General features: G+C 42.2%; 1 protein-coding gene and 1 non-coding gene across 3 annotated transcripts in view; both read left to right on the forward strand.

Moving 5' to 3' along the window:
- Positions 1 to 13,814, forward strand: part of iqsec2b (IQ motif and Sec7 domain ArfGEF 2b) — a 50,580-nt gene that overhangs the window by 29,834 nt on the left and 6,932 nt on the right. For both annotated transcript variants that reach the window (XM_088289506.1, XM_088289507.1), the window contains 12 exons: positions 3,653 to 3,953; positions 4,169 to 4,486; positions 6,772 to 7,829; positions 7,916 to 8,077; positions 8,158 to 8,280; positions 8,381 to 8,547; positions 9,272 to 9,411; positions 9,531 to 9,656; positions 10,492 to 10,591; positions 10,676 to 10,837; positions 11,327 to 11,521; positions 12,692 to 12,741. In XM_088289506.1, coding sequence (XP_088145632.1) covers positions 3,653 to 3,953; positions 4,169 to 4,486; positions 6,772 to 7,829; positions 7,916 to 8,077; positions 8,158 to 8,280; positions 8,381 to 8,547; positions 9,272 to 9,411; positions 9,531 to 9,656; positions 10,492 to 10,591; positions 10,676 to 10,837; positions 11,327 to 11,521; positions 12,692 to 12,741 — 2,902 coding nt within the window. The remainder of the gene's footprint in view (positions 1 to 3,652; positions 3,954 to 4,168; positions 4,487 to 6,771; positions 7,830 to 7,915; positions 8,078 to 8,157; positions 8,281 to 8,380; positions 8,548 to 9,271; positions 9,412 to 9,530; positions 9,657 to 10,491; positions 10,592 to 10,675; positions 10,838 to 11,326; positions 11,522 to 12,691; positions 12,742 to 13,814) is intronic.
- trnav-aac (transfer RNA valine (anticodon AAC)) lies at positions 1,943 to 2,015 on the forward strand. The gene has a single exon. It is a non-coding gene; the product is annotated as a tRNA-Val (tRNA).

Consider the following 13,814-nt stretch of genomic DNA (forward strand, 5'->3'; position numbering starts at 1 on the left):
TAAAAAAAAAATTATCAAAGTACCGGTCGAGCAGAAATGCTGTAATTTCTGAATCGTCTTAGCTGCCTGAGGTCCCTTCCCTCTATTTTTGTTTGTTTGTCTTATGCCCAGTTGTTGTCAAATGAGGGATGAGCATCCGTTGGCGCGTGGCTATTCCACCATAGGTTCAGAAAAGTTCCTAAATCCCAAGGTATGAGATCAGCTTGAGGCTGTGGAGTGTGCCTGCGATGAGTGTGCCAACTAGTGTACAAGAAATGATTGGAACCTTGTCAGTCACACCTTCTGTCTCTGATTGGTTGTGTTTCCTCCGGCACGGTGGTTTCTTAAAACTTGAATTAAGATGCACAAGATGTGGGCAGAGCGTCAGATTTTTTTTTCTACAGATCATTTACTTGAATAGGTTACTGCTGTCAGTTACACTCGGAAGGTTTTAAGAAATGTGACAACATGCTTTTCCCCATTAGTTGTGTCTTTAACGTAACATTCAGTCTCTCAAAGCTCATACGTGCCTTATTCGCAGAACGTCTCTCTCAGAGACGTATGGCGACGTCCACGACACGTAACTTTACATTTTTTGTCATAGAGCAAATACTAAATGAAAACTGATGCATTCTGCGCAAATGTAAATCAGAACCATTTTCATATAAGCAGGCCTGTTGCTTCCCAAGATTCACGTGAATCAGCCGAATGAAAATACCATCTGTCCAATTCCTTATTTCCATTTCACACGCAAGACAAAAAAAGCAACCAAAGATGTTCGCTATGTCATTGTTAAATAGATTTGGACAGAGTTAACTATGTGGGATTTTAAAAGTCTTCTTTAGACTGCCATTCACAACCTGTATAGCATCTTTCAACACCCACTTCAAAAGTGATAACGGTCAATACATTGCCATGGCAACAACATTCTCATCTGAACAACTGCCTCACCACCCACAAAAGGTCCAACAGCAACCAAGGACCCCCTCCTCTGAGTTTTTCTATTTAAAGAGCCAAGGAGGAGGAATTACAAATACCAAAAAAGAAGAAATTGGGAGAACAATTTGTTGACTGTGAAACAAGTAGTATGTTGTAATTATGTATTCAATAATTGCTTCAACATAATTTGTATGTTACACTATCTTGTAATCTGAGTATCTTGTACTATTGTATAATATATTGTTCACTCTTTTTTTGTCAAAGACAACATACAGCCCGGTGATGGTTACAATATTGGTGGACCACCCAAGACTGCTCTCATGCATTGTTAGCGTTTGTGCATATGTTACTGCTCATACTATGAAGACATGTTTCATTACAAACAGGTTTAGCATGCATGTACATTACAGACAATGTCAAATGTAAAAATAAATAAATAAATAAAATTAATACCCAAACGTTCGACCATGGAAAAATCTAGCATAAAAATTTGAAAGCTTCTGGCCCAAAGAGACTGACTATGAGGCACGCTCCACCTTTCAATTGGTACACTAATAAAGCAACAACCCTTAAAAATACTTGAGCAAGCAACTTTACTTCCTAAATGAAGCGCGTACTAACTGACTAACAACAATTATGGGCAAAAAGACAGAAACGTTAATTGCCCCGATATAAAACCACGCTGAGGAAGATGCGGCTTTTCAGGGCGCTCAGTTGTTTCAAGTTGTCCTGAAGATGTCAGAATGGTCACCAAGTGATGACGTCATCCCACCGCGAGGTGGGGAATCGTGTGACGAATTATTAAACAGACGTGTCTCATGGTTGACTTAACTACAACATGGATTGTGCTGGTTTTGGGACGGGAATCCTGATTAATTAAGTGTCCCCATTCTTGCTCTACTTACTGCTACCCGTTGTTTATTTTTGGACTAAAATGTAGTTGGAAAACGCTTTTAACGCCACATTTCCTAGCAGCCCACAGTTAACAGCTACAATAACACATAACACGGCGAAAGCCTGCGTGGTTTCCGTAGTGTAGTGGTTATCACGTTCGCCTAACACGCGAAAGGTCCCCGGTTCGAGACCGGGCGGAAACATGTTTTTCAATTTTGGTCACCTTTGCGAGACCGAGCGCAACCACGTAATTTGCAAGTTCCAATCAGTCGTTTTGAACACAAAATAATAAAAGCGTACTGGACAATATTGTGCAAATTTATTTTGTGTTGTTTGTCTATATCACAATTGTTAATGCTAGGGGTAACCTGCTCATATATTTGGAATGCAATTTTAAAATTAAATCGTCCCCGCCACCCCCTACCCATCGAATTATTAGTCTTCTTGCTATGACCTTTTCATACTTCTATCTAAATAATGTGTCTCTTTTTATCTTTTGCTGCTGACAATGGGGGAAGAATAGCAATTGGAAGTTGGCTGGCAGGCAATAGTTGACATGAGTAGTCAAACGTCACAATTAAAATGTCTCCAGGTCGTACGGATGAATCTCTGCATCTGTACCATAGAAAGGTTAAAAATGTATTTCAGTAGTCCAATTAAAAAAGCGAAAGTCATTCCACACATTCACGTTTTTGGAAGGTTAATTCCTACCCAATATTTCTATTAGAAATAATTGTGATTGTTTCAGTTCTAATTTCTTGGGATGATGAATTTGCTATTTTCGTAAAATGTAAGATATAATTTGCGTGGCCCTGAAGTGCCAATTACAAAGACAAATAACCAGAGGTGGGAAATTTACTCAATTTGCTGGTTCGTCAATGGCATTAGTCAGCGGCCTGGACACCCGTCCGTCATCGTCAGTTCGCCATTTTGGCAAGCTAAATGAAACTGTAATCGTCAGCCTGTCAGTCCGTCGTGTTATTTTAACCGCTCTTCAGTCAGTAAATATCACAGGTCTGCCAGACCATCAATCGTCAATTCGTAAAAAAAAGTCAAACAGATGAAAAATCCATCCATTCACTTATTATTTAAACCGATTTGAGTAAAATGATAAATTGAGTGTACTAGTAGCTACATCATACAGTGTCGGTTCTGCTCAAAAAGCTTTACACATGTACATACACACTTCAAATAGCCAACACTTACTTGTCAATCTATTAAATTGTTAATCATGAACCTTGTACTGCTCTAAATCTTAAAAGTTTTAGTTTAAAGTTTTGCTTACCTTAACAAGAATACAGCGTTGCATTGTGGCCAAAGGTACAATCCTGGTGGATTAAAATGCTTCCTAGTCATTAAAAACAAAATAAAGTTGCCATGTCAATAAAGCAGGGGTCCTCAACCCTGTTCCTCGAGGGCCGGTGTCCTGCAGGTTATCCATCTCTCCCTGCTGCAACACAGCTGATTCAAATGATCAGATAATCAGCAAGGTCTGCAGAAGCTCGATAATGATCGCTCAGGTGTGTTGCACCAGGGAGAGGTGGAAAACGGCCAGGACACCGGCCCTCGAGGAACAGGAATGAAGACCCCTGCAATAAAATGTCCTGCCATTCGTCAGCAAAACGGGCATTCGTCAGTTACGAATAGACACAACTTCCCTCAACTGACGGATTGCCCACTTCTGCTATTATGGTTCCACATGAACGCCAAAGGGACAAGGTTTGGTCCCCTCTGAGCTATAGCTTGAGTTCCATCATACAAATGTTGCAAATGGGTCAATTGTTCTCTCGTATGCAGGCTTATTTCATCATCCTAATAGTGTAAGCTATTTCTTCTCCAGTGTGGAAGTGGAGTCGCAGTGTCCAGGGGAGACAGGCACCCACAAGGACAGCACTTTCAGCAAGACGCCTTACCTGCGTGGCTCAGAGCGCTACGGTGACAGCAACGGCAACGTGTCCAACCCCAGCTCCAGGACCCCCTCATGCGTGGCTGCCTCCAGTTCAGCCAGCTTGGCCTGGATACTGCGAACACGCCACCAACCGGCCAGTCTAGCCCTACGCAAGCAGGAGGAGGAGGAGAACAAGAGATGCAAGGCTCTCTCAGACAGTTATGAACTCTCAACAGATCTGCAGGATAAAAAGGTAACAAAGACAGCAATGAATGTTGTTGCTTCAAAAGCCACTGAAAGCGTCCATTTTCCGACATTAAAGGTGGCTGATGGCCCTGGTCCAGTACGGCACCACGTATCTCACAACATGAATTTGAGACATGAATATTGTATTTAACCCAGTACCAAATTTTTATTACAGGACTGCCAAATAGGCAATGCATAATAATTTCTTCCCAATCTCCCCAGGTCGAAATGCTAGAGAGAAAGTATGGGGGCTCCTTCGTGAGTCGGAGGGCAGCCAGGACCATCCAGACAGCCTTCAGGCAGTATCGAATGAACAAGAACTTTGAGCGCCTTCGAAGCTCGGCCTCAGAGAGTCGCATGACACGTCGCATCATCCTGTCCAACATGAGGCTTCAGTATTCATTTGACGAGCGGCAACCTCAGCAGCAGGCCCAGACGCAAACCAACTTCACCCACAGTGTGGCCATAGGCCCTCCTCATTCCCCCGACAACGACCGCACGGGAGACTACACCCACTTGGAGGACTCCTTCTGCAAACAGGTCTCCTGTTTTTTTTTTTTTATCCTTTGAACCTTAAAAGACAGCTTAAGAACGTCTATAAAGTCTACAAAGTGGCAATACTTTGAAGAATTGATCACGGCATACGTATCCTGATTTGAGTACTCTATTTCTGTCAGCACTCACAAGTAAATTTTTAAAGACTCTGCAAAGGGAATTTTTAGAGAGCTGTTTGCAAATACACATTTAAAGGTAATTGCTGCAAATGTGCAATGTCTGACAACTATATCATATTCAATTAAGATATACTCAAGAATTCATCTTTCTTATGTCTCCACATCCCTGCATGTTGGAGTCTCAAAAATAAATCCACCTAAAGCCCTTGTCGGTTAGAATATATCCGACCAGGTTGATGCGGGGCTTTTCGCAATGTGACAAGAGTCACTAGCCACCAGCTAGCTTGTGAGCTAAAAGATTCCCGAGGCTCCTCCTGGCTGAGAGGCGGCCGGCTCCCCCACAGAATAACCTCCTCGCGTGGGAATTTAAATCACAACACTAAGCTGGTTTTGTAGTCGCCAGAGAAGATGTATTTCCAGGGTGTATGCATAGCGCTCTTGCTCGTGCACACTATGGTGGTAGTAAGAATAACTTAGACCATCCACACAGAAACAGAGCTATTTCTTTTTTTTCTAATAACGTTTTACGTTTAACAATGTTGAAACACAGTATATATGCGTATGCCAGGCATGACGTGGCGCTGTAACACTGCCACAGGAAGTCACCAAAACAAGACAGGGCAGCGTTTTCAAATTTGATCACTCTGGGAACCGGTTTTAAAAAGGATCTTATTTTGGCTTTCAAATGTCAGCTCAGCGTGGATGAAAATGATAAGAAACCTTTGCGGTTACACTGTCACTTGTTGTGTGTGGACAAGGTTTACGCTAGGGGTTCTTAGCCTTTTTGATCTTGGAGCGCAGCTCTTTCATGAATTATGATTTGTGTTGACTTTTATTATGTTTGTATGTCCATCTCACGGTACATTTCCACAGCCAGAAGAACCAGCTTTTCTGTTATGGTGAACCCTTAATTACTCGGTGCCACACACCCGTTCACGAGGAAGCTGGCTTTCAAATAACTTTAGTGTTGGTAGTAATTGCAACGATGGAATTTTTATGAAAGTGTAGCCCGCTTTCTTTTTTCTCAAAATTTCATCAGACTTCCCTAGTTGGATGATTGGTTTCTATATGGTGCGTCGATTTTGAAGGTTCCAGTGGTTCTTTGGATAATGTTAATCCACACTTCACACTGGGTTCCGTTCTCTCAGCCGTCCTTAATCAAGCTACAGTTACACTTGCATATTTTTTTGCCATTTGGTGTTGTTTGCTATAACATAGGATTTCGGTTTTCTATTTAAGGTTTCCTCTATTACAGGTAAATAACAGTCTGATGCCTAGTGGAAGGTGGCTAAATTGTAACTGAGCATCTCCTTGGCAACAACTAATTTGTATTAAATTGGTTCAAATTAAAATTATCGACAGCCACTAGATGGTGCTCGTGGCCCTATGGTTAAGAATCACTGGCCTAAAAAATTTGTAACTGCGCCATTGGACAACTGATGTGATCAAAGGAACAAAGTGTGTCACTGGGTGGCGTTTTAGCCATGGCCAAAAAGGCTGGTCAGTCCGAACCAACCCTTGTTGCATGAACTGATGAAGCCATTTTGAATAAAATGCGCAATGTCTTCTAAAACAACCAGAGCAATCTAGTTGCAATCAATTCAATGCCCGAGAAAGAAATTATGTGAATGAGAATATCCCTGAATAATAATCTGAAAAATTGAAATAGTGAAAACCACTTTAATACTATATCTTTATAAAATAAGTGCTTAGTTAGTTCTCACTCATTGCAAATTTTCAGCAAATATCTTTGACTCTGAATCAGAATAATTGTAGGTCCGCGAAGGGTATGGACTTGATTCTACCAGTCCGTTGCGGAGTAAAGGTTGAGGACCACTGATGTAAGGTTGGACGCTTTAGGGTTCGTGTGGAAATACTGAGACAAAAGTGCAAATGATGCTGAGAGTCATCAAGCAGTATAAAGTGATTAGTAGATTGAGAAATACTGATACAAGAGCCACGCGTTTGGAAGCAAATCTCTGAATTCGCTTACACGGTCTTTAATTTTCCTAACTAGCTAAATAAAGTCCCAATTGCTGAAATTTATCGGAGTAATTAGAGGACCACAATTGGACTTTTGTGGTTCTGTTTGGTGACAATTTCCAACAAGAATTATCTACTAACTGCTTCCTCCGTTTGTGTCCTGTCCAGGTTAAGTCCTTAGCAGACTCGATCGACGATGCACTGACTTGCCGCACGAGTCGCAATGACTCTCAAGAAGGCAGCAGGGAAGGTGGTGGTCTTAGTGAAGATTTTGGGGAGTGTATGTGGAGCAGCAGCAGCAACCCCTCCTCTCGACGCGGACTGGGCGAAAGAGCCAGAGGAGCCGGAGGAGGACTCAGCATGCACGGAGACAGTACGGCCACCTCGTACAGCGATGTCACACTTTACATGGATGACGGCATACCATCCTCTCCGCTCTCCCCAGACCGGGCACCCAGCAGCACAGACACAGAATACTGGGGACCCGGCGGGGGTGTCGCTGTGCGTGAAGACAGCAGGGACACAGAGGGTGGGGGCAGCAGTAACAGTCGGCGCAGTACACCTTGCACAGAGTGTAGGGACTATCGTCTGAGGGGCGCACACCTGCCTCTCCTCACCATTGAGCCGCCGAGTGACAGCTCAGTGGACATGAGCGACCGTTCAGACCGGGGCTCTCTATCTAGACAGCTGGTTTACGAGCAGGAGTCTGGAGTGGGGGCTGGCTCTCCTCAGGGAACGCTCAAACACTCCCCCAACACCAGCGCTCGCTCGCCATCCACAGCGGCCGCCCAGGGTCAGATCCGAGCGCCAGGCAGAGCCATCCCGACGCACATCCCTCACCAGGTGGCCTCGCACCACCATCACCACCATCACCACCCAATCCACCACCATCAGTACCCTGACACGCCCTCGTCGTCTTCATCGCCCCAACAGCCCCCCACCACCCCTTTGTCCTCCTCCTCCTCCACAGCGCTGCCCTCCGGAGGGTTGGAGCAACCGTGTTGCTCAGATGGAGACAATGACTCTCTAAACTCTACGACCAACTCCAACGAGACAGTCAACTGCAGCTCCGGTTCCTCGTCTCAGGACAGCCTTCGGGAACCTCTGCCTCCTCTGGGCAAGCAGACTTATCAAAGAGAAAGCCGTAATAGCTGGGACTCTCCGCCCTTCAACAGCGACGTAGTTCAGAGACGCCAGTACCGCATTGGTCTCAACCTCTTCAACAAGTAATAAGTTTGGATTGAAAACATACAGGCAATGCACTCAATGAACTCATATCTTTGTAGTTGACCTATGTTTCTTTCAATGGCAGGAAACCAGAGAAAGGAATCCAGTACCTAATTGAGAGAGGCTTTGTGTCAGACACTCCAGTTGGAATTGCTCGTTTCATCCTTGAGAGGAAAGGTCTGAGCAGGCAGATGATTGGCGAGTTTCTGGGAAACCGGCAGAAGCAATTCAACAAAGATGTTTTAGAGTGAGTATAGGAAGGGAGCCCTACTTTTTGTTGCTTGTCTGATCTGAGCTAACATGCAAAGAGAATTGTGTCTATTTCAGCTGCGTGGTTGATGAGATGGACTTCTCCGGAATGGACCTGGATGACGCGCTGAGGAAGTTCCAGGCTCAAATTAAAGTTCAAGGAGAAGCACAAAAAGTGGAACGGCTCATTGAGGCCTTTAGGTTTGTGTGCATCATAACTTCCAGGCTTTGCACTGGTAGCGGTTAGCGCACCTTCGAAGCCACCGAACTATGCTGACTGTGTTTTATATCTCCCATTCAGTCAGAGATACTGCGTATGTAATCCGGTTCTGGTTCGGCAGTTCCAGAACCCTGACACCATCTTCATCTTGGCCTTTGCTATAATCCTTCTCAACACGGACATGTACAGCCCTAACGTCAAAGCAGAGAGAAAGATGAAACTGGAGGATTTCATCAAGAATTTAAGAGGTGCTGCTCAATCATCAAAACAACACAAAATACACAATAGCGATGATGGAATTCTCTTTCATTGATTTGTTTTTAGAAAACAATGTTTTGTAGATGATCACAATGACTACTGGACATTGTCTCAACCGTCTTACTTGAATTAGTAATTGGATAAATGTGCAATTACAGTGATGATGCTAGTCATTTTGGAAAATGAATCCCAAATAAATGATAACATCCAATAGTGGGCCCATGTTGGGCCCGACAATTGATGTCACAAACACAAAATGTCCATGTTCCGAATTAACTGTAGACACGGTGCTTAGAAATAATTCTTAATGCTTAAAATATTTAATGCAAAGGTAGCGTATTGTACTTGAAAGTTAAATGCAGGTACAACTGTACTGTATTGAGAAATGTTGAGTACTTGAAGAGGGAAATAATGTACTATACATGAGAAGTAAAAAAAAAAAGAACTAGGTGAAAACTTGCTGTCTGCATAGCGACAAGCCTCATTTTAATGTTTGATGTGTATTTCAGGTTTAATTTTTTTTTTTATTATTTGTGATCAATTCAGTGATTATTTCACATACAAAGGGAGGTCGCAAACTATACTTAATGTCTAATTTGTCTCGTAGCGATTTGTTATTATTATCATTTTTATTGACTTTGTAGTATTTTATTTTGTGCTCACTAATCTGATCAGATGTTTAAAGATGCAATCCCTCCCTTTTGTTCATACTAGGCGTAGATAATGGGCAGGACATTCCCAGGGACCTTCTTGTTGGGATCTACCAGCGGATACAGAAATGGGAGCTGCGGACCAACGATGACCATGTCTCTCAAGTACAGGCGGTGGAAAGAGTTCTTGTGGGCAAGAAGCCTGTAAGGATCACTTTTTTATCTATCTATCTGTCTATCTGTCTGTCTGTCTGTCTGCCTGTCTGTCCGTCCATCTATCTATCTTCCGTATGTAAATCAAATTGTTGTATTTGTCTTGTTAGGTTCTGTCCCTGCCCCATCGTAGGCTCGTGTGCTGCTGCCAGCTGTATGAGGTGCCGGACACCAACAGACCTCAGAGAACGGGGTTACATCAGCGCGAGGTCTTTCTCTTTAATGACCTTTTGGTGGTAAGGTGACCTTTTTGGTGCTATCTTATCCTCCTCTGGCTCACAGGCACCCATTCGTGGAAAATGTTATACATTGTTCTCTTGAGATACGAGTTTAATTCCTTCTATATTTGGACATTCCATTAAGCTATGCTTCTCAATACGGCACAAACGGGAGTGGTTCTATGCCAAGGAAAAAAACTATGTGACTGTTAGTTATGATATATTATGTCTACTTGCCGCCGCTGAACCATTTGTGTCAAATCTGTTGCTTAAAGAATTAAAGAACTAAAACATTGGTGCTTATTAGCCTTACTATCAAGCTTGCAGGGCCTTTCTTTAGACAGTCGTTTGGCTATTTTAAATACTCAAGGTTTAGTGCTCCTTGTTTTATGTTTAGTTTGACGGGAAACTTCAACTGGGAGTAACAATAAACATTGTTTACTATTTGCTGAACTGCAGCTCATTGTAAAATGTGTTGAGTTGACTTCACTGCCACCATGAATCGCTCCTATTTCAAATTTGCGCTCATAAGTGAAAGTACAAAATTGACCCAATGATGACTCGTATCTCGAAAAATTCATACAGGTCACTTAACGACTTTTTTATATGTTCTTTCTCATTTGTAACTTAGAGACTCTCAATGTGGTTTTAGATTGCGACTTTATTGTGAACTTTTTTTGTTGCATCAAACTGCGTAAAACAGTTGTAACGTACAGTTAGTTGAATGAATGAATGGAGGGCATCAAGAAGATGCTTCAATGTTAAAACGTTTGGCAGATTTAAACATTGAGGATATTGCATTTTCATGTATTTTTTAAGGCCTCCTAAAAATTGTCTTCATGCTCTGCATTAGGTAACCAAAATCTTTCAGAAGAAGAAAACCTCAGTGACGTACAATTTTAGACAATCTTTCCCTCTGGTTGAGATGCAAGTGCACATGTTCCAGAACTCATGTAAGAAGCTCTATTTCTTTTACACATTTCAACCCCATCATTGTCATTCAATGTCTGTATTTATTATTGTCATTCTGCTTTTAGATTATCCTCATGGTATCCGCCTGACCTCCGCTGTCTTGGGTGGGGAAAAAAAAGTTCTCATCGTCTTTATGGCCCCGAGTCAGCAAGACCGCACCCGCTTTGTCAGTGACCTCAGGGAGAGTGTTGCTGAAGTGCAAGAGATGGAGAAATATAGAGTTGAATGTAAGCGCTCCATCTACTGGACATTGTTGTGGATTACACACCATGTTATCTCTAATAGGCTAAAGAACCAAAGCTCTTAGCGGACATTCTTCACACTTTGTTTGAAATCACTCAGCTTGCGTTACCATGACAACAGGGCTAAAGCTACAGCGGTGCAACTAAGTGTTGCCTATTTAGCAATAATAAGCAATTACACCTTGTGCATTAATTTGTAGGATCGGTGCATGCGGTGCATGCAGCCGAAACATCATCAACCACAAACAGCCTGCCAACTCATGTTCACATTTTTGCAAATATTCCAAGTATTTACTCGGTATCAGAAGCTAATGTTGCTTAACTGTGCTAACACATCAACCTTTGCGTAAGCGTGAGGTGGAAATTCTGAACGGTCTCACCCTCGGACAGATTTTCAGAAGGGAAGAATGGACCGCCAGCAAAATGATTTTAATGCAATGAATGTCACACTCAATCAGTGCTTCTCATTTACAGCGGAGTTGGAGAAGCAGAAAGGTGTCATGCGGCCCAGCTTGCTGACTGGAGGTGTGGTAGGAGGTGGAACTGGCGTGAAGGGTGACATTGTGAATGGAACCTTGGGAAGGACGAGTTTTGATGACAACTGCTCCGTTGGCGAAGGTCTCAAGCGCACTGCACTCAGCTCATCTCTCAGGGACTTATCTGACACAGGTGAGGAAAAGTGCCCGGTCGAGAAAGTTCTATATCCCTTGCTGCCAGGTGGATGGGTGGCTTCAGCTATGACTGTATTCTCTGGTTTTATAGACCTTTCCACCATAATGTCTCCCATACTTCCGGGTGGCAGAAACTTGCACCACTAGCATAAAAACCCTTCTTCTCAGAGCAAGGTTCCATTCTTGCAACTTGTGGACAATCAAAACAGTGAGGTCGGTGTGACCTGGCTCTATCAAAACAATTCTCGCTCTGTTGGTTCACGTTAGTGTAGTTCATCCTACCACAATTGCTTCTGCCATTTAGTCCCCACTTTTGGTGTTAATGGCCCAATATTAGTAATATTTACATCTGGTTTATTTTCAGATGCGCTTAAGGATATGTTCTTGTTGTAGCCTGCCAGTGGAGATTTCTGCTGCAAAGCTATTTAAGGGCAAAATGGAGAGTGTGCTGTAGAATTGATGTAATCTAGCAGACTCGCAGGGGTGTCCAAACATAAACATTTGTTTTCCACAAATCCACACAAAAGCACCCTTTCTTCACAGCAAAAAACAAATCAATAAATAAATAATATCACTATTAATAAAATAAATAACACTATTTGTGAAATAAATATTTGACACAAAAACTGCTTTTTATTTGCATTGAACAAAAAAAACGTTTTCCATCACAGGTTAAATAACCTGCATTCTCAATCTTTTCTTTTCACCATTGTTCCATTCAATTTGACAAGGCGAATCTAGGATTTTGTCTGAGAGAGGGGGAGGGGTATTTTTCTGGTATTGCTCAAGGGGCCGGACCAAATGTGGAGGTCGATCGTACCATGCCCACGGGCCATAGTTTGGGGACCCCTGGTTTACAGCATCCCCTAGATGTATCTTCTCTACTCACAGGTTCGGCTGGATTAATTTAGATTTTTATGAAGGAAAAGGGAAGCTAAACTTTTTGCGGTATACATGGCGGCGCAACCTACAGCAAACCAAAAAGGCTTTTGACGTTTTCAGTTCAGGTCAGCGGTAGTCACTCAAGTTCTGCCACCTGGAGGTATCCCGGCACCTATTGTTTACAAATATTATGAAAAGGTCCATTGAAACATACTTTTTCTTCATGTGAATACAACTTTGACATCTTCCTCTCTTTACTAACTTTATTCTTCCTGGTGGGGTGCAGGGAAGCGTGGTCGAAGGAACAGTGTTGGTTCTCTGGACAGCACTATGGAAGTAAGTCTCAAAGGCTGTATGAGAGTTGAAATGCAAAAGCAGATGTCTACATTTTTTTTAACTGAGTAAAATACAATTTTTAAATTTCTGGCTACAGGAAAAAGCGAAAGATTTTCTTCACGATATTAAAAGTTATTAGACAATTGAGAAGCTAACTTTGGAAAAAAAAAAAAATTAAACTTTCATTGAAAATGTCTTCCAATATGCTCGTTGATGTCATTTCATCGCAAAACCAGACAACTCAAAGAAAATTATTTTGTTCAAAACAAAAAGTCTAAGACTTTCACGTAACTGTAAATTAGTATTATGTTCCGTGAATGAAAAATTATTAACATGTGCGTGTGCTACAACTACAATCTCATGAACTAAACCTTCACTTCATCTTAAATAAAAAAAAACAACAAAAAAAAAACAATCAGCATTTGGCTCCGGCCAGGAGCGTTCATGATGGGATTGTTCGTGATTGACACGTTACTACACTGATGAGTTTCATGACAACGTCAGCATCTCTCTTTTGCTGTTTCACGCAATTATGCAATTTTACAGTCACTCTCAAGCACGATTAAAATTATTTGGCTATGAACTAACAAGAAATAACAGACGCAGACATGTTTGAGAGTATATGTGATCAAAACAAAGTTAATGATCAAGTTAATGATGATGTAAACTTTTTAGTTGTTTGGTTTTGCAGGGTTAGGAAATGCAACCTCGAACAAAGCCGTCCTAGGCAGTCTGCCAGTCGGCTCAGTTTCTTTTTGGTGTAAATGCAGCTTGTTAGCTTTTGCATTTAAAGTCTTCAGGCCTTTAAGAACAGACCTCTTCTCTAAAATTGAGCGGGTTGCTCGGGAGTGTACGAGCATGTACTGCACCCTTTGTATTGTCTTTAGTTGGATGTCGAATCACACCTTTCAAATGCCACTCGTGTGAACATGTAAATCCTGTTCTCCACAGAGTCAAATGTCAAATTTATTTTTGTCACAGGCCACATGGTATTTATGGTGTGCCTCAGATGGCCATGATTACTGTGAACACAATAATACACAACAAACTGATGGACAAATAGTTTTGAAATC

The sequence above is a fragment of the Idiotropiscis lumnitzeri genome, chromosome 3, assembly GCF_059441095.1.
Source record: "Idiotropiscis lumnitzeri isolate Australia: NSW breed Sydney's pygmy pipehorse chromosome 3, RoL_Ilum_1.0, whole genome shotgun sequence".
Lineage (NCBI taxonomy): Eukaryota > Metazoa > Chordata > Actinopteri > Syngnathiformes > Syngnathidae > Idiotropiscis > Idiotropiscis lumnitzeri.